This window comes from Astatotilapia calliptera, chromosome 10 (genome assembly GCF_900246225.1).
Source record: "Astatotilapia calliptera chromosome 10, fAstCal1.2, whole genome shotgun sequence".
Classification (NCBI taxonomy): domain Eukaryota; kingdom Metazoa; phylum Chordata; class Actinopteri; order Cichliformes; family Cichlidae; genus Astatotilapia; species Astatotilapia calliptera.
Genome location: NC_039311.1, coordinates 7975883 through 8003835, shown reverse-complemented (window position 1 = coordinate 8003835; position 27953 = coordinate 7975883). Strand labels below are relative to the sequence as shown.

The 27953-nt window shown below is 44.8% G+C and overlaps 1 protein-coding gene and 1 long non-coding RNA gene across 5 annotated transcripts; one reads left to right on the top strand and one right to left on the bottom strand.

The window, feature by feature from the left end:
- Positions 1-10: 10 nt before the first annotated feature.
- On the bottom strand, positions 11-27953 carry fam222ba (family with sequence similarity 222 member Ba). 4 transcript variants are annotated; one of them, XM_026182074.1, is made up of 4 exons: positions 27813-27953; positions 26555-26577; positions 8378-8505; positions 11-2405 (listed from the first exon to the last, which is right to left on the bottom strand). In XM_026182074.1, exons 3-4 carry the CDS (start codon positions 8457-8459, stop codon positions 685-687), a joined length of 1803 nt encoding a protein of 600 aa, XP_026037859.1. In that variant the 5' UTR covers positions 8460-8505; positions 26555-26577; positions 27813-27953; the 3' UTR covers positions 11-684. The 4 variants fall into 4 exon arrangements, with proteins under 4 accessions (XP_026037859.1, XP_026037856.1, XP_026037857.1 ...); XM_026182071.1 differs by having other exon boundaries at positions 26555-27953; XM_026182072.1 differs by lacking the exon at positions 26555-26577 and having other exon boundaries at positions 27802-27953.
- LOC113030547 (uncharacterized) lies at positions 18058-23121 on the top strand. Its single transcript, XR_003273596.1, has 2 exons — positions 18058-18603; positions 19783-23121. It is a non-coding gene; the product is annotated as an uncharacterized LOC113030547 (long non-coding RNA).

Below are 27953 nucleotides of genomic sequence, written 5' to 3'. Positions count from 1 at the left end.
TGATAACTGCTTTTTTTTTTTTTTTTTTTTTTTTAATATTACCTAAGCTGACTGACCCAGCTGCACTTCATCAACTCAAACTAACTAAACCTGCTTTCTGGAACAGGTCCCAGCTGGACTCTGTTATACTTCACTAACTGATGGCTTTGCATTGAAGCACGGTCATCTCTCTCTCTTTTGTCCTGAAGTGACTGCGTTTAATCATCGAAATGAAACTAATTTAATGAACCTAGTCGGAGCCAAAAAATTTCCTGACATGATCCTGTTACAGGAAGAAGAAAAAAAAAATCTATCAGCAGATGTTTTTTCAGAGAGGGATCTGTTTTTCTTTCTTGCATGCATAAGGAAACTTTAGTGGCAGGTCTGAAGTAGAAATGACACAGGATCACTTGAGATCCAGGCACGTAAATTGACAAGTATCATCAAGGGAAAAAAAGCAGGTAATAAACAGTATGAAGTGCCAGTTAGAAGCCCTCGTTAACAAACCTAGAATTAGCAATTGATCACTTGCAAGATTAAACAAACAAACAAAAAAAACCCTACTGATCTTCATTAAATATATTAATTTACCCTCTTTAACATTAGCAGTCATTTGCTTAAGTTATAAGTTGAGTTTTATTCATGTTTCCTTTCTTAAGACTAAACAAAGGGTGCTGATAACAGTTGTGGAGACAAGGCCATAGCTTATCTGTACCCTGGGTGCTGGATGAGAGCGGTTCTGCCATCCCCAACCTCTGGACCTACCCTGCTCAGAGGGGGCCTGTGCATCTTGCCCATCAACCCTAGATTCTGATCGCGGAAATAGGGCGTCTGGAAGTCCCCACCCAAGTAATCTGCTGTTTGCATCAGATTAGTCTGGGCGGAGGAGGAGGAGGAGGAGCTTGATCCTAGCCGGTAATGGGGAGCCCCAGGGGGCCCACAGTCTAGCGTGGTGCACCCTCCTGGGCCTGCACCGTGGAATGGCATGGCTATGTCCTGAGACCCGGAGCTGTCACTGTTGGGTGTGGGTAGGATGCTGCTGTTCCAAATGTGCGACTGGAAGTAGTGACCGTTAGTGTAGTGGGCCATGGGGCCGGGCATGCCATTGTTGTTAACAGGTGGGGAGGGGGTGGGCCTCTCTACGGGAGGTTTTAGTGAGTAAGGCTGACCCACGCACACCTCTGCAGGGTAGCCCATGCCCTTAAAATGGAAGGTGGCGTCCCTGGAAGGCTGCTTGCAGAGGTGGCTCCCCCCATTCTGAATGTGGGGTACATGAGCCAACTGATGTTGATTCCAAGAGCGCATCTTCTGCTGCTGCTGCGTGGTGTGTTGTAGTTGCTGCTGCTGATTCTGATGTGGGTGCAGTTGGTGCTGCTGCAGCTGGTGCTGCTGCTTGAGATCAGTGTGGTTGGAAGGCAAGTGGTTCATAGCAGCCACACTGGGTGGAGGGTGAGCTCCCACTGGGGCTGTGGCTTTCTCTTGAGAGCCAATGATGCAGTTGGGTGGGGGGAAGCCAGGGGTGGCAGGGTTACTGTGCATGGAAACCCTAGAACAAGCGCTGATAAGCAGGTTGCGACTGATGGGGCTGGGGTTGGCGATCTGGCCCTCACACATGGAGGTGGTTCCTGCACCCTGGGCCCGAGCTTGGCAGAATTGGTTGATCTGATGTACGATGGTGTTCAGGTCAGCCTGGCGGCCCTGGTGCAGACCAGCAGCCATAGAGAGTGGAATGGTTGAGGTAGAGACAGTAACATTAGGTGGTGCATCGCCATCGGGAAGCTTTCTGCTTCCCTGCAGGCCAGGTGGAGGCTGCTGCTGCTGCTGCTGCTGAAGGTGCTGCTGCTGGAGCATGACAGTAGGTGGCCCCTGTGTTTGCCCGAGAGCTGGGTGCTGAGACTGAGTCTGGAGTCTGGCTGGGCCCTGAGGGTGCTGGGCCATTGGGGGAGGCTGTCTGAGACTCTGGGTGTGCACCTGCTGCTGGGGAAGGGGTATATGCACAGTCTGAGGGGGGTCCTGCGGTGGAAGGGGTAACCTCTGCTGGGGCCGGGGAAGGTTCTGCACCTGGTGGTTTAAAGTGCTGGTTGAAGCCACCTGATAGGGTCCCGTAAGGGGGTTCATGATGACGTCAGGGTGCAAGCGAGCCCGGCTACCGTCAAAATCTTTTAGGATGCCTTTGACAGTGGGCACCTTGATGATGGCGAGGAGGCCTGTCTTGGCACTGGCCTGAGAGGAAGGATAAGGGCTGTAGCGCTGGCCTGACGTATCCAGCCCGTTGACAGTACGGCGCACGTGGTTCCTCTGGGGGACCTTGACACTGTTGGGGAAGATCTTAATGGTGAGGGGGTTGTTGGCAACCTTCTTAGCATATGCATCCAATTCTGCAGGGGTTGGAAACGGAGCGGATCTCATCCTTTGTGTGGTGTCCCCTGAGGTGAAGAACAGGATAGATCGGAGGCAAGAAGCAGAAAGCAAAAGGAGACAGAGGGTAGGGGGAAAAAAATTAGAGAGAGACATTAGGCAGCAGGCCAAAATCTAGAATGAAAAAAACCCCTACAACTTCAGAAGAGGAAGCTTGAGATATGCTTAATGATAACTTTTGTCTTCATGCTGTGCTCTCCCATGTCAAAGTCCTTCATTCATCTTACTTCTTATCCTTTATACCACTTACCTTCTACCAGTCTCTCCTCATGGCCTAGATTTTCTAGAGCATGAAAACAGATCTCAGAATAGGTGCAGGAGTCTAGTTTCAACTCAGACCACTTAAATCACCATATGCTGAAAGGTTATTATAGATTTTTTTTTAAACCACTGATGCCAAAAACATGTTTCCTACCCCAGCTTTAATTCAGGTAGAAATGTATATGGCACAAAAGAGCACATCAGTTGAAATCAGAGTAGCTGAGTGAACTTGATTTGGAACGCACTCTCATATTTCATACTTGCCTGTTTTTCTCCTAAACCCCCCGTCTCAAAGAAAAAGATTTCCAATCTGAGTCTCTGCAGAATTATCAGTGCCGACACATTCCCAGTCTAAAATCCAATTTGGTGGTATCATTGGGGACTTTGAGGTCAGGAGCTTTTAGTGGCCTTAATTGACGCATTATCTGGGCAAAGAATAAGAATGCATCTGAGGGGTGGGCTGTGCCGCTTGCTACTAAAAAAAATATCACAAGATAAACAGAAAAAAAAGGCTGTGATGGTCCCCTGTGGCTGGCAAGGGGAGAAGGAAAAAAGAGAGAGCGAGATAGACGCAGAGAGCACAGCTCCATGACAGCAGACAAGTAATCAGACACAGAAGCAGCGTCTCTGATCTGTGGGAACACCTCCCAGGCCTCAGCTCGCAGACATTTGTTACACCTGCTAAGCACTGTGGCTAAATTTAACAATGCCAAAGTGACAATGTGAGCACGATTGTGTGTTTGTGTATGCGTGAAGCTCCTTTTAAAAAATTTGTGACAGGATCGTGCAGGTGCTGGCTTGCGCAACAACCGCTTGTGTCCATTTTCAGCCTCGGTGGATGTGACTGCTCGCATCTTTCTAACACACTGATCTCACTTCCACAAAAAAAAAAAAAAAGGCTTCTGTCCCTGCTGTCCTCCACCATGCTACCCCCATCACCTCAGCCCTGCCAGCCTGACCTACTTCCACCACACCTCTCTGACTGATGGACATGAGTGGAGCCGATGTGTGAAGAGAATCGCTGCTCTGACCGGTCTCTGAGCTCCATTTAATTCCCTCTTTCATCCTGTTTGAGGAGGGGGGGGGATTTTCAGCTCAAGTAAAACACGTCTTTATAGCACACTGGCTACTCCTCTGTTGTTGAGTGAGCAGTAATTTTAAAAGTCTGAAATTCTGGCAGAGGTCTGCGGTTTCAGGCAGCCATGGTCTCACAGCGGGAGGACTGGACATGTGGGATGAGGCACGGAGCTGAATGGAGGGCGCTGACACGGCGGCACCAAGAGTTGTGCCAACTGGCTAATTAATTCGAGCTTTATTTGTGAACAGGAAACAATGGGCAGCGATGTGCGGGGCCGGCATAGGGCGGCACACAGGGGGCGGCTGTAACTAAGCATTCAGCCTGCTGATGGCAGCCTCATTAATGCAGGGGTCTGGGCCAAAGAGCTGGAGCTTGACACCCACCATCACTGAGGCCTAATGTCTGTCACTGAATAAATGCCAGGGTAAGCAAACACAGATAAATGAACACTTACACAGGAGCACACAGACATGATGAGCAGAGGTTTCACCTGTCAAATACAGGAAATGATTAATGAGCCTGCAAAAAACAAAACAAAAAAAACCAAAAAAACCCAAAGGAAGTTTGATCATAACACAAATAAAACCTCACTCCGTTTTTCCAGTAATTAGTAGGTTACCTTTACTACAGAGTGCAAAGAGTATAAAGGAGTATGCATTAATAAATGCAAGTTGTTTGCTCTCTGTGTTCAGTTTGGAAGATCTTGGCACAGCCTCCGTGGTCTGCAGCTGCTGTCAAAACCTCATGTCAGTGTAGCTGTAGAAAGGGTTGTAAGTGGGTGGGAAGTGAGTACATCATCTGTTGCGATGAATAAAACATCTTTTATCATTTTACGGGGATGGAATCTTCTATTTGATACCAAGATTGTGCACAGCATGACAGAATGTTATGCTTTTCCTTACATTCTGTCATATATGTTGGCCAAAGTTTTAAAAACACGAATGTCAGCACACATGAAGGTAATCCCCGTGAGCCACGAATCAGGCTTCAAACTGCTCTGCATGCTCCAGTTGAGTGTTTTTTCTACTCTTGGCTCTGTGTGATGTCAGTCGATGATATCCCAATCACACTCTGAAGCATGAAGCAGCCACACCCACCTGTTGTTGGCGACATCTTTGAAAGAGACGCAGCCATTCACAAGAGAGCTGGTTTTCTTGTTGTTTCAGATAGAAGATGAATGGCACTGAGGTCATGCAAAATTACTGGAGTTAATAGATGTCCACAAATAAAAATAAGGAGATGGAAATAAAAATAATAACCCTGCTTTTTAATAACTACAGCACATCTAAATGCAAAATCACTTCATGTTTTCTGTGCAGGCTTCTAGACTAGTTCACATGAGAGATCCAAATAGAACGAAGGTAAAATACATGCAATTTTAATAAAAACCTTAAATTGACAAGAAAAAGTGTATTTTTTCATATTTCTATGCAGGGGAAGACAACTGTTTCTTTTAGATTGAAATCTACAGCAAGAAAAAAATTAAAACAAACAAAAAAATACTAACCCACAGACATGTAACTGCCTACAGTGTTATTTCTTTGCCACTGGCATTTGTGTAATGAGTTTTATACTTAAGTTGTAAGATTCAGGCAAGTAGCAAAGAAAGCACTGCCAATGGAAAGTGACCAATCCATTAAATTGGAAAAGGGATTATACATTGTTAACACAGCTTAGGCTGACATTTTGGGGAGGGCGGAGGGAAAAAAAGGCAAATCAGGATAAAGGGTTTAACAGCACCGCTGTAAAATGTGTAATGAAATCGGTAAATTACTGTTTAGAGCAGCTTCCCCACTAACAGTGGATAAAATCGACCTCTCGCTGTTTACATCTGCTTAAGGCTCCTGGCAGCTGTTGATTATGGGTTCTAGTAAGCAAGTGTAGCTTATTAGCATTTCAACCTTAACCTGGAACCTGGATTAGTTGAAGGGCTTAAAGCATCAAGGGAGGGTTAATGAGGAATATGAGTGAAGTTTGTAGGCGGCTGCTGGTGGCTGCAAGCACATCATCTCTCAGATCTCCAGCTAAGCACGTTTCCAGGGAGGGAGCAGGGGAAAGAGGGCAGTCTGGCCGCGCGCTAATTATCCCACTGCAAGCGAGCTAGTTGGAACACAAGTGCACAGTCAGCAGGCACTAATTAGGGTTTCTTTTATTCAAACTACTGTTTTTATTGAACAAGGTTTAAGCAGCAGGGAGCAGGGGCTCATGCTGCTGTAAATTGCATTTTTCACACAAGAGCAGGAAATTAGGTCTGAAGCTTCGGCATCAAATTAGACATGAGTTTGGTTTCTCACGTGAAGAGACCTCCCTACATTTTTGCCGAGTTATGAAGAGAGCATAACCTTCAAAGAAAATGAAAACTATTATGAGGAGAGGAGGAAGAGAAGGTTGCTTTTGATCTCAGTGGGGACTAAGATGTGAGAATCAGCCAAGTGGCCCAGCTGTACTCACAGTTTGTTCTGCCTGTGAGATGTGAGGACCAAGGGCCACTTCCTGGTACTTGAGTCATCCTGCCTGGAGGATGAGCAGTTTTCTTCGTGACCCGCTGTCTCTTAGCGTACCTGATCTGCTCCTCCGACAGTCTTTACATTTCACAGCCGTCATCTGTTAGCAGACACTCCCTGATGATAAATAGAGCAGCTGCCCTGGCCTTGCCTCTGACAGCAGCCTGCAAGCTCGTAACTTTAAATGACTCTCCAGTGCGCAGATTCCCCCGCAGGAGGAGAGGCAGGGCACAGCCAGCCTGGCGTTTTGGAGCTCTTGGTGATTATTGAGTGGTGGGAAAGTGTCAAAGACAAGATTGTGTTACACAAGACTCGGCATTAGGGAGCACCGAGTAGCTGAAAGGCTCGAGCTCAAGAATAGCAAAACAAATAGGAGCTAATTATGTAAACCTCCCATCTGAGCTTTTTTTTCCCCCTTTTTCTTTTTTTGCAAGGACTTGTCAGTGCACTGAATAAAGATTTCAAGTAACAACCAGTCTATGAATTTCACCTAAAAGCAGTCGAGCACATCTCTCACGGAGTCAAGCTGTCAAATTATCTTCTGTGCTGGGTAAGCGATAGAAGCTCTGGAGAGACAGTGAACTCTGTGGACAGCCAGCAGGGAGACGGTGGAGCATTACTCGAGGGTTCAGGCCTGACAACTGCTAAGACTGCTAACATGCAGGAGGTGAGCTACAGGTGATAGATTATGGGTGGTAAAAGAGGCAAACCAGAGAGAGCCTATTTCTTTTCAAATTCACTTTTTTCATGGCACTTTGATAAAAATGATACAGTTCACATGACATTCGGGTCGGCGCCTGTTTGACTAACAGATGAAAAGCATTATGATAAAATGATAAGAAAAAAAAAAAAAAAAGAGGACTGGAATTACACTTCTAGGAATGGCCGTGGCTGTGGGAAGCACACTCCATCACCTAAATGGATTACAGTCCTGAGCAGAAAAAACAAATTGAGCTCCAGTTGTCTTAGTGTGTCACATAAAGGAAGAGCAGGGAAAGAGTCTGGCTGATGGCTGTACCATGTCACAAGCCTGCCTGAGTGAGGCAACAGACGCTGGCACTTAGCAGACTCCCTCGCGCTTGCCGATCTCCTGGGGGTTGGCTGATTACTGTGATTCTGAAATTACAGTCTTGATGAGCTGGAGCATTTTACAAAAAAAAAGAAAAAGAAAAAAAAAGGGCAGTAGAAATGGGTCACGCCTGGAGCTGAGCTCAGGGAGGAGACAGGAGGAAAAGGAGACCAAGACGTTTTGTGTAAATAAAGCTGACCAAAAGTATTGAGCATAATGTCTCAGACGTGACTGATCTGCTGGGTATAAAAAACTAACTGAAGATGAAACAAAAGGCAAGTATGACTGTGACCTGGCATCAAATGGACAAACTGTGCAATTCATAACAAAATGTGAATATATTTACTCTTAAAAACAAAGAACGGTAATCTACTGTTTCTTTGTGTATTTTTCTCCTTCATCATCACTTGTCAGAGCCTCTGAAGTCTGCGCTCTCGCTGGCATTTGCTGACTTCGACTCTCCATTTGTGCTGCTGACACCCAAAAGTGTCCAAGTTTTTCAGCAGTTGTAAAATTCAAACACATTGAATTCAGCGGGCCGGCACTGACTACTCTGCTGTTAAACCGGGCCAGCAGATTGCTTCTTAAATTCACCCACATTACAAGATCATCGGGGCAAAACCACTCAGCCGCAATCTGTCTGCAAGTCTGACAGTAACTGACTCTTCCTGATGGTGAAAAGTAGCTGAGATGCTCATGTTCAAACACATGCAATGTTGCAGTGAGCACACAGGACCACACTCTTGTGACAGACAGATCCTCAGGGGCGATGAGAGAGGGAGGGAGTCGGTTTGCCTTTCATCAGCAAATTAATGGTGCGGTTCATCTTAATTTCCCTTGAAGACAGATCTATGGTCCTGGAGCACTAAAATATTCTCTCTCACTCTCACTCTTTCTGGTTTTAACACAGAGCTGCAGAAGAGATCCAGGCCAGGGTTGGCATGGGGATCTAATGTGGGGCGGCCAGCAGGATTGTAACAGCTTGGTTTTCTGTGTGGGATGATGGTGGTGGTGGTGGTGGTGGTGGTAGTTAACAGTGTGCATGTGTGTCCCGAGAGCAGTACTTACATTTCTGAAGTCCAGTGTTCATCTGCGTGTGGGGGAGAAGCTGGAGGGGGAGGTCACCTGGCCCTGGCAGACAGGCCAGCATTTCACACAGACACTAATGCAACATGGGACACACACTTCTCCTCACACTGTGGAGAGAAAAAGAGAGGGAGAGGTCAGACATAACTCCAAGGCAGCACATGGTGCCTGTCGATGCAGAGGCTGGGTGCAGGCAAATAGAACTCAGTAGCAAGTCCCCTGAGGCACGGGGCTGAGGGAGACATAGTTACCTTTCAATTAGAAACTGATTCACACCTGGAGCATCGGGTAAGGTGACATTTGATGCCAATAACAACTTCAATTAAACATCAAACAGCTGAAGTAAAACGGGCAGGCTGGGCCTGAGGGACTGGCAGCTTTAAATCAACTCAGTCCCTCCTCCTACTCGACTTGCATGTTAGTCACCTAGTTGGACCCCGCTACCCACACTTTAATTCTCTGCCACTATCAGACCGTGGCAGAGGAAATTAATGACTCCTGTATACCCAAAAAGAACACACTCAAGAGGCCTGGCTCTGACAAGTTAGTGCGTCTCTGATCGATACTGCAGTCCTCCAGACCTCAAAGAGGCCCTTATTTCGGGGACATTAAACAATGGAGTCAGCTAGGGACGGGTGGAAAGAAATGAATAAACATGGCTACGGCTCCCATAAATGTCTGCCACTTTGTGCAATAATTTGATGTAACAGTGAGGGAGAAAACGTTAGCCATGCTCCACTTGGCTTACTGCTGTATTCAAAAACACCACAGATGCTTGCTTAATCAGCACTGAAGAACAGTCAGGGAGCAAATTAAGTCTACAGAGTCCGTGCCCTCCCCGTTTGCCGTGTGGCATCAGAGGAGGGTGGCAAGTGAGCGCAGACAAACAAGCGTCTATGAGAGAGGCAATTACCCACATAACAACCTTGCCATGCCTGTCTGCCGCAGGGTGATGGCTTAAAAGTGTCTTCCCCCCTGCGGGGAGAAGAGACAAGTGGAGGAAAGAGTGACAAAGCGAGAGAGAAAGGTGAAAAGGAAGAAAGAAGGGTACCGGGTTTAGGGTGGTAGTAGAGGGGTGGCGGGGGCTGAACTTGCTTTAAAAAGCAGGAGCTCAAAAAGGTCAGGATGACAGCTCATTTAAATCCTCCCAGCAAGAAGTAGAGACACCCCCCCCCAAAAAAAAAACAAAACAAAAAAACAAGCCTTAATGAAGCTGCCAGTTCTACACAGACACCTGAGGGGATTGCACCTTAGGGTGCTGCATGGGGAGGGGGCAGTTCTGAGATGGATCTGAGGATTTCGGGGGTGTTCTGCCGCACTGACACTGCGTCACCTTTTCTGTTGCTTGGCCTCTGCTCCCACTCCTCTCATCCTCCTCCCCTTTCCTGTGCCTTCTGATTTACAGCCTGGACTGCCATATGGCTGCAATCCCTGCCCTCAATTCAGCGTGTCACCATGCATTAACTTTAATTGGGTTGATATGTTATTCTTTTCCCTCTGGCCTTGGAAGGATTTTAGGTACATGGTGCCTTGATGTCAGCAGGCAAGATTTCCAGCCCTCTCTCATTTATCAGGATGCCAAGATTTCACAGAAAGATAACAGCAATCTCTTTGACAACAGGCAGGTTTGGTGTGGAGGAAAGCTAAATATCAAATACAGCAGTGTCTTTGTTAGGAGGGTTTCAAAAGCAGAACGGTGGCAGCAGAGTGAAATGATGTTGGGGAAAACAAAACAAAACCGAGCACATAACTGTCCGTTAATTTGTTGTAAGAACACACACAACACACTACATGCAAAAAAAACCAACCACCCAACAGGCCACCCCCTTCCTGCCTCCCCCACAGCGCCCCTGAATGTCAGAAAAGTGTGCAGTGGGGAGTGCAGAAACAAAGGTCAGCCTATGGTAATGCCCAAGCTGACGCTCTGCTTTGTAGCGCAGAGCAGGCGGACATGAAACCCGACAGACAGAAGCCTGACGTTTACTGACTTGCCTTTCAGCACCACTGCCACAGTGACTTCAAATATACATCACACGCCAAACAGTGGCACTTTCTACAAAGGCGCACACCCCCATGGAGGCTTTCTTTTTTTCCCCCCCCTCCCAACACTCAGACTATTTGTATCAGAAGCGGCACGAATACACCTGACAGAGTGTCAGATCCAGACAGGGACCAAGCTCGCGATAGTTGGAGGTGCCTCTCTGCAGGATGTAATTGGACACATGACTCGGTCGCCTGCTGGCTGTCCAAATTGCCCTGTAACTACCAGGGGGTTTAGCCTGCTCTAAACAGGGAGCTTGACCCTCAAGCTGCCCATCCATTCAGGTAAATATCTACCCTAATCACCTAATAGTCCTTGTCGTACAGAGACAAGCCCCTCCTGTTATAAGTGGAAACACAGTTGCGTATAAGGAGGCCCAGCCAAGCCAGCTGGGAAGGCCTGTGGAGCAGGGATTGGCTTGGTGGAGTTTAGCCAGGCGTCTCACACTATCAGCCCCGTGCAGACAGACACTACGGGGTTCTCAAAGTATTAGGGGGGGGGGGGGCCCGTGACTCGGCAAGTCTCCACCAGCTACTTATAGAACTGTAATAAAGCGTGTGAATAACGGTGCGGCTTTCATTATAGACAAATAAAGGCAAGAAGACAAATCAGAACTTGAGCAAGTGATGCGCATGGCTTGTGTCATGTGTCAAATTGCTCCCATAAAAGCTGACCTATATTTTCTTTTCATTCCTCACTGGGGAAGGAGAAATAGAAAGCCATCTGAAAGTTTGAAAAAAAAAAAAGATTACAGAGAAGTGAAGGAGGAAGAGGATAGATGGAAGCCATTTAGGAAATGAGACCAGCTGACTGCATTTATGTGCTGATTGTTTTGATCAATATCCTCTCCATCAACTATAATCTGCATTTGTTAGAAATTTGGAAATAGCATCAGGCTAATTGCATAGCATATTAAAATGGGGGGGGGGGGGGGGGTCACAGAAAATAAGCTAATTAGAAGCAGACATCTACAATATTTGTGCAGAAATACAATGAAGGAGGGGGAAGGTTGGGGAAATAAGGTGAGAAAGCATGTTTGGATGCTGGTATTATATTAGCAGTTTTTCTATACCAATTATGAGCAAAAGCAATTAGGAGAGCCTAGTCACCATGTTGTACATGGCTTGCGCTAACAGCTGAAGAAGAGAGTGGTGGAGAAAGCAGGCTGCTGTTATTTTAATTGCATGTTTACCCCCAGGTTATGGGTCTGAAATAGAGCCAAGAAAAAAAAATGTTGCAGCAGGAATTCAATGCAACTTCACTGTGTTGATTCTCTCAGGGACAGAAAGAGTGAAATTACTTTTCTTTGCAAGCTGAGTCTGAATAGGAGGTAAAGAAAGAAGAAAAAAAGAGAGCAGGAAGATGAGAACAGCTTTTTACCCTTGAATACCAAACCAGAGTATTCTGTCAAAAGAAAGGGGAAAAAGCCTTGGCTCTTGAGCACGGTGGGAAGAAATAACACTTTGGTATGGCCTTCATTAGCCCATCAGGCTGCACAAACAACAGAGGCAGGAAGGATTGCTGTTGCTAGCTGAGGGACACGGGCGTGTTAGGCTATGACAGGCTGGTTTCACAGTTTCACACAATGGATCCTGATGACTCCAGCACATCCCGAGGCGTTCGGGATGGGCCGTTTGCTTTTCAGTTAGCAGAGATCCCCTCATCAACCCCGAGTGTTATCTCGCCAAAAGAGAAAGGGCGAGAGAGTGGGAGATAGCTCTGATCACGAGCAGAGGGTTAAAAAAAAAAAAAAAGAAGAAAAAAGAAAAGAAAGAAGAAGACGCAGAAGAGAAGACAGCCAACCCAAACTCAACTTGCACACAAATTGAGAGTCTGTAAAGTAGTGGTTTCCAAGTTGCAAGAGTGTGTCAGGGATAAATCTGTCAAGTAAGGAAACTGCTGCAATACTGTGGGAGAGAGGAAGACAGCTACTTGAAGATGCTCTTCTTTAGAGGGAGGGAGGGGTTTGTGAAACAACTGGGAGACGGTATGAATGCTCAGTAACTAACTGATGAAAGAGTGACAGTTCCCCGAGGTGAGACGGTGGATGTGGAGCGGAGAGAGGCAGCATGCCCCTAGAATACTGCACAGTCCACAGTTGGATTGGCTAAATCTTTGCATAGGTGTCAGATATGGAGGGTTGGTTTCAGGATGAGAACACAGACTCTTAGAGAAGTTGTGCACCATGAAACTGAGAAAAGGACAGTAACCCTGACAGTAAGAGGCCTCTTCTCTTATCAGGCTGACCCCATTTGTCCTGTTTTGTATTTGCATCAGTAGTTCGTAGCCTCTTGGATGATGACCACGGCTCGTCACAGTGGAGATGATGACAGCGACATGGTAGCGAGATGAGAGAATGAAAACGTATCCGCCTGCAAGTGTCCTGGTCTAGCTAGGATATGTATGCCACAGCTATGTCATGGTCATTACCCATCCACCACATAACTGCTGCAAGGACAGCCAGCCAAAGTCCGTTCTTCAACTTGGGGTCAGTTTCACTAACAGCCACTTAAGCCTGCTTGGCTTCCCCAAGAGCTCTACAAAAGTGGAAGGTAGAGCTAAGTGTGCTCAGCCACGTCAAGGCTGGCCAAGGTCAGACGGGCAGACAGAAAGTGCTGGCAGCGGTGCATGCATGGCGTCATGAATGCCAAAATGCTGGGGCCCCTGACTGCGCCGTTTGACAGACATGTTTACACCTGATAGAAAATGCAGTGTGGATGGCCTGCCAAAACAGAGGGGAACCAAAGTGAGGGGTGCCAGCCTAGTTATTTATTTATCTGCAGCAAATCCATCGAGAGCACAGCCAGAAGCTGGGCATGCCTCAGTGAGGAAAGAGCCAGCCTATTCTCAGACATGACTCTTAAAACACTTGAGGGAGGGGAAAAAAAGACCTGACATACAGTAAAAGAAGAGGAAAGCAAAGATTTCATAAAGCAACACTGGAGATTGGAATTGATTTCCTAACTGTTTTAATTCAGCTCAGAGGAGTTCTGATTGGCACGTATTTAAATTACTGAGAGGCTGTTCAAAAGTCACTCGTGATAAGGTTCAAATACTGGCCACGTCTTTGCTCGGTGCTGCAATTACCATTTGACTTGATCGCTTGGAAGCAAATGTAAAAAGGAAGTACGAGTGCTACCAGAGTGAGGCTGTAGCATCTTGACAATAGTCCTAAATAAAGAAGAAGAAAAGTTTAAGAATCATAGCTGCAAGAACTCCAATGCTAATCCAGCCTTCTGGTAACCATCAGATCACACAACCAGATACAGCGCTCACACAAACACACCATTATCATCGCCGCTCTTTTCATCTCCTCACTGGTGCCACCACATCTGTGTTATCTTCACATATCCTCACATCACACCAGACAACAATGTGCTGAGTCACATGCTGCTGTGTCAGATGTTACACTGTGGGCTTTGGTACCGGACTGGAATATTATGGTTAGACACCAACACTAACTAGAGTAGAATGCAGTATTGTGTATTGTGAGTGTGTGCTTGTTGTGGTATGTGCAGCAAGTGATAGAAATCACCAGACCTGAGGCAGCTGTTTTTTTCAAGCTGCTTGCTTTGTATGTGGCTCTGTAACAAATTGCACAGTTGTCTTAGAAGCAGGATAAAGTAATGCGATATACTGCAATTAGACTCAGTGTACAAAACAATTATATTGATGCACAAAAATAACAAGCCCGACAATGAACTTGTCCCAACACGCACAAATGAAAATGCACGTCAGCAAGGAAATTGGGCCATTTGGCCTCAATACCTACCTCAAAATATCTCAAAGGATTGACTTCCATACTTAGCCTCACAAGTAAAGCTACACGAAGTACTCTGATGGTCAGAAATCTGAGAATGGAACGTCTCATCCTTAACTTTTGCCATCTTACAGCTATAAACCAAAAAAAAGGAGGGACCTACTAAACAATATTCAGCCAGCAGGAGGAGGATGGTCAGTGTGGAAGAATTTGACATTAAAGGATCAGGCGATGCTACCTATTTGACTGCAAGTCAGCCAGGCCCTCTAGCTGGTTAGTGGGGGGAAATAACTCCAGTTAGTGGGAAATAACTTAATGTGCCGAGAGCTAAGCAAGGCAGCATTGTTCCAGCTGGTGGAAAAGGGGGGAAATGAAGATGGAGTGGTTTGATTTCATTTGTTAGCAGGTGCATCCATTTTGTGTTCTTCCCCACCTCTCCTCTCTCAGTCAAAGCGCTTATCAGAAATTGGACACCCCAGTGACAAATTGAGCCTGCGATTAAAGGCAGAAAGAGGAAAGCTTTGTTAAGTGCTGCTGATTGGGATCCCAGGCTGCCCTCACACATGTGAGGTGTGTGTGTGTGTGTGTGCGTTTGTGCATCCATGTATGCTTGGTACAGAGCCAGGGGCAGAGCTGACACCACCACCACCTCTTCTCCCATTTTCCCCACTCTCCAGGTGTTCCCACGGCTTACATTTCTGCTCTGAGTAGACAGCAAACAAAACCAAATCAATGCAGCTGTTCACCCAGCTCTCACTCTCTCCTGCTCTCTCTCTCTCTCTCACATACACATACACAACATGTAAAGAAAACGACATACACACACGTACATATGCACTAGTGACTTCCCCCTGTAGGAATAATGACCTCCTCTGTATATCCACTGCCTTATTATTGACATGTATGCTGTGTTTAAGAGAGGGAAAAAAAGTTAAGTCTCTGTGTGTTTGTCCCACTCAGACCCATATTATTGACCCAGTATTAACCAGCTCTGGCCTGTTTGCAAGGGCTGAACTGATTTAGTGGGGGTGCAGGGTCAGAGCAGCTCTGCTTAGCAGAACTGTGTAAGCGCTGACTCTCACAAATCATCCTAAAAGGGCTTAACACACAAAAACAGCTTCCAGTGTTACACAGGCCTGCTGTGAGAGATTTATCCACTGTGCCATTATACTAACTGGCCTCTCTCCCATATGAGCTGTATAGACACCAGTACAAACACATAAAGAAAGAACTTTAATTAGACGTATGCCTGATCCAACTCTGCAGGAAAACTCACGTCAACAATTCTGCTTTAATGCCCTCCATTACAACTGTGTTTACCAGAATTCTTCCTATTTAATGCCGTCGCATTTCTCACATGCTTGGTTTAGATAACTTAAAGTCTTAAGTGTGGCTTGTGAAACACTTGTGAGCACCAAGTGGTGAAAGAATATCAGTAATTTTAAAAATCTAGATGCTTCAATAACTCAGGGCCATGCTGCAATTAATAAACACTGACCTCTAAAAGAATTTTAGTGAACTAGCGCTTCATCTTAAACTCTGGTATGTTGTATGCTGTTTAATTGCTTATTGGTTTATAAAAGGCAATGTGTGGAAAACACTGCAACATGTTTCAGCTTTTAAAGCCAGAAAATGCAGGTTTTTACCGTCCACTTGTTCAGCTGGTAAAAATAGATTAAAGAGTTGCAGGTCTGGTGGCGACGACCAGATCTGTTGTCATACACGTCAAAAACAGATAGCCATTTCCCTGTTATAAACAACATTGTATATGTATTCAGTAAAGGCTAATCTACGTCCCTCCAGTGTCTATTAAAGGTTGGGAAGGTCAGCCGCCTCCATAGCAGCTCTAACATTCAGCCTGGCCTTCCAGCGATGCTGAACCCAGCCCTTCTCGTATCTGGTGGTCATCTGAGAGAGGACAAAAAAAAAAGAAGGCAAATGCAGCTCTTTCTCCAGTGGACAGCACTGTATGAGAGGTGCTTCTTTTGCCCCTGGCAACACACAAGACATTTGCAGGTTTCTTTCATCTCCAGAGTTTATGTGCGTGCCTCTCCACCCCAGCTCTTTCCCCAGCACACAACAGCTCGGGGTATCGGGCAGCCAGCCGGTGACTCTGTGGAGAGCCAGGCAAATACAGGCCCAGTATGGCAAACATATCACCTCTGTGTCTGCATGGGAACATCTGGCCCTCCCAGGCTGTGAGGGCCCCTCCGTCTGCCTGTCTGACAGTGAGCCTACACACACTCTGTTGGTGTATACTGGTGTTGTCATGGCTCCACAGTTTTTACTCCTACACAGGTACTGGTTTATTATACAAACAATCAACAATCTCTACAATACCAAAGCAAACAGGCTAAATGTCATAATCAAACACAGGACTATTTTATGAATATTAAATTAAATCACTGAGCAGCTTTAATTCAGAATTTGAACACAGCCAGATACTGAAGTTAATACTGTTTTGCACAGACAAATGTGTTTATTTTGCAAGTGAATTGCAAAATTCAGCTGCAAAAGAAACCGTTAACTGCTACATGCAACCATTAGTTTGCTCTTTTCTGTGATGAAAAGAAGCAGATTTAACTTACCTTCTAACCATTTCAGACAGTTCTGACAGAGATTATAAATAAATAAAAGGCCAATTAATCATGAAAATGGTTGATATTTATCTGTGATTTTAAGCTGGTTAAATGTTCCAAGATTTCGCAATGAAGACAAAAATATTTTAAAGCCATTAAATAATGTTTTACGATGGAGATTTCTTCATTTCCCCTAGCACAGATCAGTAAATCACAACAAAAACATGACAAATAAATTGAAAACTGGTAAACATTGGCATTGGCTTCTGAAGCTTAAAATATTTAAGTATACTCCTGTAGCAGTGACATAGGGTCATGTGAGTAACAGAGTTAACCCAGCTGATTAAAACTCCTTTTCCTGTCCCTAGCTCCCCCTCTCTCCCTGTCTTGCATCATGCCTGCTCATACAGATCTCCTGTGGCCGTGCAATGATTCAAGACTGATGAGGCGTGCTCAAAGGTCTATGCCACTGAACACAGCATTAATGCACCCAGCAGCAAATTTTTTGCCATCGACCCCAGTTCCCTGCAATAAGGACAGAGCCATCAATCAGGCAGAGATAGCAGACACCAGACACGGGCTGATGAAGTAGGGGACTTTGGAGCTAATGACAAATGGATCTCTCAGATATGGTCGCAGTATAGTATGACAATCCACCGAGAACACTTGACCTTTAGCAAAACCCTCAGCCACTTTTTGCTAACATCATGCAAACTGCTAAGAAGGTTAAAAAAGTGTTGTTGTTGTGTGAGAACTCTGGGGTCCAGCTGAGTCTCAGCCCGGTCACTGTCAGAGCTACTTCTCACTGGCCCAGCCCTCCTTTTTTCTCACACCAAAGCTCTGGGAGTGACCTTCAGCAGGCATGCTTGTCCTGCTAATTGGGGTCTCTACAGAGCACAGCAATCCACCCCCCACACTGCACTGGAGGACGAATTGTGGGACAGAGGAAGCAGAGATAGGAAGGCAATGTTTTTGCAGCAGTGGTAAACAGACAAGAAAGTAAGTGTGTGTGTGTGTAATAATAATAATAATAATAAATATATATATATATATATATATATATATATATATATATATATATATATATATATATATATATATATTCATTCATGCCTTTTTAATTTGTCATTTATTAAAATTATAAAGCTTTTAAATTTAATGTTGCTGAAACATCAAAATAATAATAATAAAAATAATCTATCTGATCGGGAAATCACATCTTTGGAAAAGAGAGTTTGTTACAGAGAAATGGCTCTTTCCAAAATAAAAGCTATACTATACGCTTCTTCTGGGGCATATTCTCAGCAGCATATTACACATATCAGGTTCTGTGAAGTAGCGTAACATAAGCAGCATGGAAAGTGATAGGAAGACAGCATCTGCAGACTGTTCAAGTTTCTTTTAAGTGTTCTTTATTTTCTGGCGTTGCCTTTCAACAATTGTTTCACAAAAACATAAGAACCTGTCAGTCAAAATCTCACCTGCTTTATACAGAATTCCACTCACACCTGGATCTCATTAACCTCTACCATTGGGAAAACAGGGTAGACTAAATAACACAGTCTAGACAAAGAAACAGGAATAAAATAATTTTTCCACTTAACAAACTCATTCACCCAACTAAACAGTTTGAAAAGTCAATCTCTTCACTTCATTAGGTTATTTTAAATGAAATAAACAATTTTACACAAAAGAAACACCCCTTCATTTGGTTACACCCAATTGACATGATCAGTGACATCATATCCTATAAAATCAGGAAGTACTGGGGCAGCCCTTCCGACATACTTGTTTTACACATAGGACCTGCTCAAAGGAACAAACAGTGGTAAGTATAACCAAACTACATAAACAAATGAAAGAATCCAAATCAATTAATGATGAAGTGACATTTAGCTTTAAGTACCTTTGCACAGATGGAATGAATATAACCAATGCTACCACAAACAGACCCGGGATAGTATGTAGAGCCAAGGTTGCATGTGCTGTGTTTACATTAAAGCATTATGATAGACTATAGGATAACGGAACACAAAATAACAATATATGCAAGTGACAAATGGCAAATGAATTCTGTCCTAGCCACTTTGTCACAGGTCCCCATAAGGAGAATCATGTGCTGTCTAAATGACTCGGGTAAAGTTTGTAGCATGCCTGCTTGTTGTTTTTGTCTGGTTCCACTTGACTTTGCACTAGGATGATGTCGGTGTAAATGTGCAGTCATATTCGTTGTGTTCCCGCTAGTGCCGTCAGCGTTAATCTCGTTAAAATGACATAACGCGGCAAATATCCGTTAACGAGTTAACACGGATTGTCCCGTGCGTGAGGCTGGACGGTGTCAACACGTTAACAAGCTAACTGCGCTAACGCACTAGTTCCCACCAATTGAGCATTGCGTGGCACATCCGACATTGTTTTACTTTTGTCCATGATGCGCTTACCATCAGGGTATATATGTATATGTATATATATGAGAGAGACCTATATTTGAGTGAGTAAATCCATTTATCTCATCAATTAAAACTGTGAAATAACATGATATCAGAAAAAATGCAATATGAATGGGCCAACAGGGTCAGTGCTCAGCTCTCAGGAACATGGAAAAGACAGTGACACGGTTAATTTAGAGCAGGCTCAGGCTGGCTGCAGCTGTACACTCTGCGTTTGCCAACACATCATCATATCAGGGCCACTTCCTATCAGTGTGATCAGCACTCAGTTTAAAAGAGGAAAAAAAAAAGAAGAGGGAAGAAAGCGTACAGGAAGTCATCCTGTAAAAACAAGATACAGAGAGCCCTTTATGGTGGGAAAAAGTCAGTGGACCATTTTCTCACAAAATGTTTAAGTGTAAAAGACATGTTTGTGAAGGAATTAGAAGACATGGAGTGAACCTGGTAACCATTTTAAAGCAGGTTTGTGATAGATCCAGTGAATGAGACTTTAAGCGAGAATAGCCATGAATAGAAAGGTCTGCATTTAATTTGCTAATCCATCATTCCAATTGTAGTCTGTAACAAAGGAAGAGGAGAGTGGTGGGGCATTCAGAGGCAATGGAGCATGCTGAGGGGTGCGTGTGTGGTTCTCCATGGAGCCAGAGAGGCCATGGCCCTTGGCCCTAAAAGCCTAGCCAGCACTGGGAAGAATTGGTTCTGATGAGCTCAACGCAGGCAAGACTAATCCCTTCATGTCCAAAGAATTGTTTAACTATGTTTGACTGATTAACCCAAACCCCTCGTTTCCACTTACAATCTATTTGTTCAATCAAGTCCCCTGCACTCTTCATGCTGCAGTGTGTGGGTGGTGATGGAGAGGGAGCAAAAGAACGAGGGAGAGTAACAAAGGAGGCTGCAAAACAATCCATTTGGAGGAAGCATACAGAAGTCAAAGGACAGGGTTTTTTGTTCTTCTTGCAATTCTGCAAATGCACGAGTTCCTGCAAACCAGCTGTTGCGAACATTCAAAGGTCAGAGAACTCTCGCCTTGAGAGATGTCAACTAGAAGGCCAGGAGAAGTGGTGCTAGCATACCACACTGGGATGCTGGTCTTTAGTAGCTTCCTAGGAAAAGGAAATTTAAAGGCACTCTCCCCTGCGTGGAAAAGAGGTTGCCAGGAAGATTAACCCAGCTTCCTTTTATAGCCCCTGACAAGAGGTTAAATCACACATTACACTGCCTGAAATGTCTCTTAGTAATTAGATCAAGAATATTACTCTCTCTTCTTCCCCTTGCAGAATGCAGCTGATCAAAGTCTAATGATGGTGTCAGTGCCATTGGCAGTGCTGGCTGGGTAAATCTCCCCATCGGGATGGCAATCTGTCAGGGCCGCAAGTCCTGCTAAACAGCACAGGACATGAGCACAATGGTGCTTGACACAAAATAGACTAAATGAACCGCATCCTTTACCAACAAGCCGTCCATCAGCGGTGCACCACTAAAATTCATCCCTTTGTTTGAGGTCTACAACTGTGTTTATATGTACACAATCAACTGAGTTATATAGAGAGGCTGGTGACATCTGTGGGTTTTATCCTGATAACTGTAAAACCCACGACCAGCTTATCTGCCGTCTTTCCATGCCAGAGCAGATCTAAGCAGCACCTGGTCCCTTGATGGGGTAAGCGGGCTACTGGCTATTAATTACAGAAAGCTGACACGCAGAGAAGGCAAGCCCTCGCAATGAGACCCTGGGACGTCAGATACACAGCAAGACGAATGCTTTTCTGTCACACAGCAACATGACCTGCCTCAGGACTCTTTACTGCAAGTACTTTCAAGTATGCCTTTCAAATTGTGGCCCACCCTTCTTCCTTTGCTCCCACCCTGTCTCCCCCCTCTATCTCAATCACATTCTGCGGATGTTACACTACTTCAGGGGATATTTTCTGACTAATGCAAAATGCTTGTGCAGTGGCATGATAAAAGTTGGCATTTTCCTTTTCTAATCCAATGCTTCCTTTGTAAACAACCTCGCTTTTTTTATGTGTGCGCATGTGCTCAGGGACGCGGGCAGGGGATGCAAACAAATCGCACGTAATGGTCAATTTCATTATTTGCTCTCAAACTCAATGGCCGCAAACAAAAGGGGGAAATGGCAGGAGATATGCCAATCATTTATTGTTGAAAGATGCCTGACAAAAGAGGCCCTATAAACCTGACAGCTTTTTCCTTTTGTCAGTCCTTAGCACAATCCAGCTTAAAACGGGAACCCAGACAATGGACTTCTGCAAGAGGTCTGACCCTAGTCTTAACCCCATACAGGTGGTACACATGAAGCACAGACGAAACATTGCAATGGGAGGCCTGCTCTCAGAGATTTTTTTAGACAAGCACAAAGACAGCTCAATGCCACTAAAGTGAATTTGCTGAAAAGCAAATCCCCTTGAATAGATGAATGGTAAAGTCTCATTAGGTGTGGACTAAAAGCATCTGTTAAAGAGCAAGTCATGAAAAGTAAAACTTTACAACTAAATAGCAGTACCGTGTTATGCTGTGAAGGCTGCTCCCTTTCAAGTGTTGTCAGAAATGCAATAGTTGTGGTTCAAAGTTTAAATAGCTCATTTTTCAAACTCTTCATATACAAGAGGGGAAAAATGATCTGAATCTGTTGAGCAAAGAGCAAACTTCATAATAAAACAGCTACATCAAGTGTGGTCTTCCAGTTCAGAAGAATAATGTGACTCTTGTCTGATTGCTGCTCAGTTGAGTCCAACTACAGAGTTGAACTATGAACTGTGATTAAAGCCAACATCCCCCTACAGAGCGACAACTGCATCTCTGCACATTCCAGGAAACTCAGCCAGCTGAACACAGCAAATACACCGGAGAGGAGGAGACATAAACAACGTAAGATAGTTTGAGAGCTCACCGATGTTTACTGTCTCACTAAGTGCATTTCATCCCCATTGCTTTCACAGCAGCAGCGGTATTTCAGCATTCAGTACAGAGGGGCTGCTGATGCCACAGGTCTGTGTACAGAGGGCTCAGTCACAGGCTGAAGAGACTGTTTGGACAATGTAGGTGTCAGACACACTGCCTGTCTGGAATAACGATTCACTTCAGCTGCTACAAAACATCCTCTGGTTCCTTTATGGAGAAGGAAAAAAAACCCCAAAACTATCTTGACTGTTTTTAAAAGTCTAAGTGTTGAAAACTGATAAGGAATTTCTTTGTTTGAACTGGTGCGTTGCTACCAGGGAGAAAGGTCTGCATTTGCTTCAAATAGGCACTGAATGACATGCCAGAGATTAGCCTCTGAAGGTCACAGTCTTAGCCTATCCTTTCAGATGCTTTTTACAACGGAACCCCAGGCCCTTTTGAACAACAGGAAGAATGTCATCTGGTTACTTTTCAAGGCACGGAGATACCATTCACTGTGGCCAACAATGGAAGCAAACAGGACCAGAGGGTTAGGAGGTTATAAAGGACCCCATTCTAAGCACCACTCTGTCTCCAGCACGCTGCACGGACACAGAAAAAACACACCCACACACTGAGGCCCGGAGAAGTGGTGTAACTGATGATAAGCTGTGGAGGGTCATGGCAAAGCGCTGTGCACTGACCGCTCTCGACAGCTCTCTCAGCACAGCCTACGTCCCTTTCCAGCACAGAGCTTAACACCCAGACCAAGCCTCTGAGCCCCATACCCACTGTCAAAGTCATTCACTGCTTTGTCAGTTTGAAAGACAACTGTATGATACCCTAAAGTATATCCTTCAGGCAACTGTGACCTGCTCAAAATTACATAGAGGAAAAAAACAAAAAAAGTCAAGTAGATGAAGTCAGAATGCACTGACCCAGATGTAGGCCTGCAACTAAGCTTGTATTTGGGCAAAAAAGATGAAATCTAACCTTGTAACAGGAGGGGGAAAAGGGAGAATTTTAATATACCAGTGTGCTATTTTCAATGACCAGGCCTTAACAAAAATTATGCCATTATTCAGGTTGTAAAGCTTGTCCCGAAAAAGGCTCTCAGGCAACAGACAGAGCTGAAATACTTCACCAATTTAGTGTCTAATGAACCCTCTGAAATATTAAAAATAAAGCCCAATTAGCCGAGAGCATTTTACATCTCCTCCCTCTCTAATCCTCTTGTACCTAAGCTTTATCTAATGTCTGTGCCAACTATGACACTTTGAGCTCACTCTCCCCTATATCCCCACCACTTGATATCCTCTACAGCTTCACTGCTGCTTTGTTGTGGCATTCTTTCTGACCCCACAGACTTGGGTCAGACTCTGAGCCTCCCTGTCGGTGGATAATGATGCCCTGACATGTACAGTTGGCATGGTCAGTGGAAAACTGCAGCAATAACCGTGGACATGCTAATGGCATCTATTAGGATCACTTAAGAGTGATATGGGACTCGTCTGGCGACCTCTTATTAGACAGCGCTTGGTACTAGGAGGCGGAGAGTGCCCGTGGAGGGTCAGTGATCCAACTGAGATGCCCTTCTCTTGTGCCATAAACAGATAACAGTATCTGCCCTGCTCTTCTGCTGTTCCTGTGAAGATGGAGGTGGATAAACAACCCCGTCATCTGCAATGCCTCTGACAAGCCTGATCACACAGATGCTCTCCTAGACCTAGCCCTGTTCGTCCTACTGCACTAACTGTTGTTATTGCTGTGAATGGCACTGTGAGGCTTAGAGATTTGTCCATGATTACCCTCAAGCTGAAGACATAACAGTTTCAGAAAGCCCTTTGCTCCTTGTGTTTGTAACATCACTCCCTGGCTTAAGGGCTTGGCTTTGCTGATTATGCAAACTACCAAGCAAGAGTGGGGCTTTATTTTTCTTTTCTTTTTTTTGTTACCCTAATTGGACCTGCCAGCTAGCATGCAAATCTATGCACAAAAATGCAGCAAACAAAGAAACAAACTGTATCTTCATATGAAGGCTACTGCCTGCGGTCACTGCACAAAATAAAAGCACCCACATGAACCAAACTGAATACCATGCAAACAGCTGACCCACAGCCTCAGTCCTGCAGTTGAGTCTCTTTTCTCAGAGATATCCAGAAGTTGCCCATCATGTTGTAAACACTTGATCTGGATGTATCATGTGGCTGCAGTTCTCTATGCTGAGTCTGACCTGCGTTTGACCCACATACTGAGTCTCCTGACTTTCTCACAGAGGCTACCAAACATCTGTTCACTGTCTGAAACCAGACTCATTCAGCTGAGAAGACATTGGGTGGCCTCAGAGAGAGTTTCTCCAAGTGGTGGGTGGCTGAGTGGGTGAGTGTGGGCTGACAGCTGCCCTGGTGATGGGAGGACTGAAAGGTGGAGCTGGCGGAAAGATCAATGGTACCTAGGAAATCTCAGTCCTTCTGCCTGGCACCTGGGTAGAGGGGCAGCCTTATTTAGCAAATGGAACTAGTCAACAAATCATTCTCATCTAAAATGATCAGGTGTGGAAAATAGAAAATATGCTGGGCATAAAATTCACTGACAACACCTGTGAACAATTAAACATACACAGGACCCTGCAGGAAAAGAAAAAAAAGAAAGGTACACATGTATTGCACTGGGGGAAGAGCACACGGTTACACATTTCCATTTCAAGTACAGTCTCTAAAATGCTACATCAAATCACTGGCTTTGAATGAGCATCAGCCAAGAGGCTCATTCCGGCACAGAAAAATCATTGCATCAAAAATATGTTGGTTAGCTGAGCAATTTCACAGTCAACAATCAGAGGATCGGGACTCTTCCTCATCAATGTGTTTTAATGAGCTCCCCGTGAATCCCAACAACAGCTGAAACATAAAAGCTGCCTAAGTTCTCTGGTTCACTCTTTGTACCTTGTGATCTGTTATTCATAGTCTTGCTCTGAAGTCTCTCAGAAATAAAGCAGAGCTTTGATGTTATCCTCTTATTACTGCTGTCTGAAACAAGCCTAATGTTGGGAATCAGACAGTTTGGCTGTCGAATGGAGAACCTTCTGCAACACAAAACCATCTGGGCTTCAGTGTAAGGTGCTCACAATGATTGGTTTGAACCTTGTGAAGCTAGTCATCACTCACTAATATCTGCTTTGCCATGTGTTTGCAAGAACAACGTGTAAGAATAGCGTCTGGAAAACTGCGTAGGCGTGCATTACAATCACACTCGACTTATTCTAAAGCCTCTAATCATGTGTGTTCTCTACAATATGTAGCTTTCCCCCCCCCCATGCCATAGTTTTACGTCACCTGCGGGCCACAACAAACAGAGGCAATAGCAGCCAAGATGCTGCACAAGTACTTTAGAGGAAATTGCCCTCCTCTGCCCTTAGTGTAGATCAATATGTTCAAATTTGTCAGTGGCTGGCTGGGAAGGTGAAAAAAAAAAGGGGGAAAAAAAACTTTGCTTTTCTTTCAGTTTGCCCTCAGCAAAGACTCAGGATTTGTGGTGACAGGTCAAAGAGTCAGCACATGACTCATGGGCAGAGGAGGAGAGACACTTTTGAAAAGGCATGCAGAGATCTAATTAACACATACATTCAAGTGGTATTTCAATTTGCTGGAACGCTGTAATTTTCTACAGAGCTGACCAGCGTGACATGAACGAATGAACCATGCGCTCATGACATCCAGACTTATCTGCAGCCTCTATAACTAAGAGCAAACACGTCATTTTGAGACCTAAATAGAAGCAACCACATACCCAGTGGCACACACACAGAGATATATTCACTGACATAACTGCTGTCATTAGAGGTGAACTGCATTTTACAGATGGGCAGAGGCCTTATATTAATTTGCTGTTGAGCCCCAATTAAGCTTCATTGTGCTGGGAAACATAGCATCCCAATGCAAAGAGGGTTCCTGCTACACGATAATTGCCAAAAAAAATAAAAATAAAATAAAAAATACAGTTCTAGGGACACCCCCCGCGCCCACCGAGTTTCCCCGACAACAAGGTCTGAAATTTAATTATCCGCTCTTTGGAAAATATAGAGGAAGAAAGCTACATTGCAAAACTGCACTTCTGGGCAAGTAATGTGAGGCTCTTGTTTGAGTAAGCGCTGGATATCACAGAGCACATCCTTCCCTCGTTGCTATACACTAGACAGTCCCACCTTTGTCGTGGTAAAGAAGAGATAAAAGGCTTTTTTACATAACGACAGATTATTATATATATATATATATATATATATACACATATATATATATACACATATATATATATACACATATACATACACATTTTTATTTCAAAGGGGCATGCAAATGTAGACAAAACACTTTTATTAGTTTATTTTTTTAAATCGCTGGATATTTCACAGTTTTATCATCTTACCATGTGAAGCACAAAGCAGATAACTTCCATAGTCCGGTCAGTCATAGAACAGAAGAGTTGCCTTTTAATCAAATCCGTCACAAGCTCCATGACATTACAGACCGATTACAGCAATAAAAGCAGAGCAGCCAAAGACAACACGGACAGGCTGTGACAACATTAACATTCCGCCGTGTAAAGATTGGGCTCGGAGGGGGAGAAACGTCGATATGATCCCATTAGTTAAGTGCGCCCTTAGGATACCCGAAATTTGATCAGAGATAGACCTTTTCCTTCCAGACACGAACCATTAGACGTCCTAGCATTAAAAACAGAAGCTGTTCTCGTCCTCTGAAACTACTCCTGCACTCCTCCTCCTCCTTCTCCACCTCCTCAGCGGTCGAGGTTGTGCGGCAGGATCAGGATGAGCTCGGTGACGTCAACCTTTTGTTATCACCTTTAACACTTGCTTTTGCAGGTGGAAACACTTCCCCGTGGCGTTATGTTTAAGAGGTGCCATTTGCAGACGCGCCTGGAGAGCAAGGAGGGCGCACAGCATCTGTACAGTCGAGTGGAGACGGCCGAGACTCTAAATCTTGGCAAATGGTTGCACGCTTTCATGATTATATCGGACACTAGCCAGGGGTAGACAACTTTGAAGGTAGCAAGCAGTATAAAATAACCTAACTTGTAACTTTCATCCGCAACTGGCTTCTTATTGGAGAACCACTTACGATTTAGCTTGAGATGAGGCGCAAAACTACCTGCATCATTGTTGATGACATTTTTAATCTGTGAACATACGAGTGTGATGATGATGACGATGATACTTTAGCAGGCAAATACAGCTCAGCTTAATCCGCACTGGTGGCTGTCACATTGCACAATATAAACTAGCTAACCAGCTGAACACAACACAACATAAGCCCAGTTTGTACAGTTATCATCAGCTCTAATCGAGAATTTATGGCTTTTCCCTCTAACTAAAACATAGTTGAGTATCAGAGAGATTTAAGCCTTTGATGGGAGCTTTACAGTAGATACAGGGCCAATGCAGGAGAGCAGTACAGTTGCTATAAACCTGTATGTTACCAGTCAGCGTGCCAGCTGACTGCCCAGGCTCCTGGCTAGCTAACCTAGCCAGCCAGTCTGAAACATACACAGTCCCATTGTTGCCTTCTCAACCTTTCCTAATATTTACGCCACACTCTCAGAGGACGTCACACGGTGTCGGACAGCAGGCGTGTTATAAAGATACAACTACTTACTCTCCGTTTACCTCTGCGAAAGGCATCGTTTAGTACGTCGCCATGGTTTAAAACGGACAGATTTTCTCCCGTTGCCCTGTGCTGCCGAATCACTGCTGTTGCTGCTGTCTGCGGCAGCAACTTCTGGCGCATGCGCTGTAGCTGGGACCGTT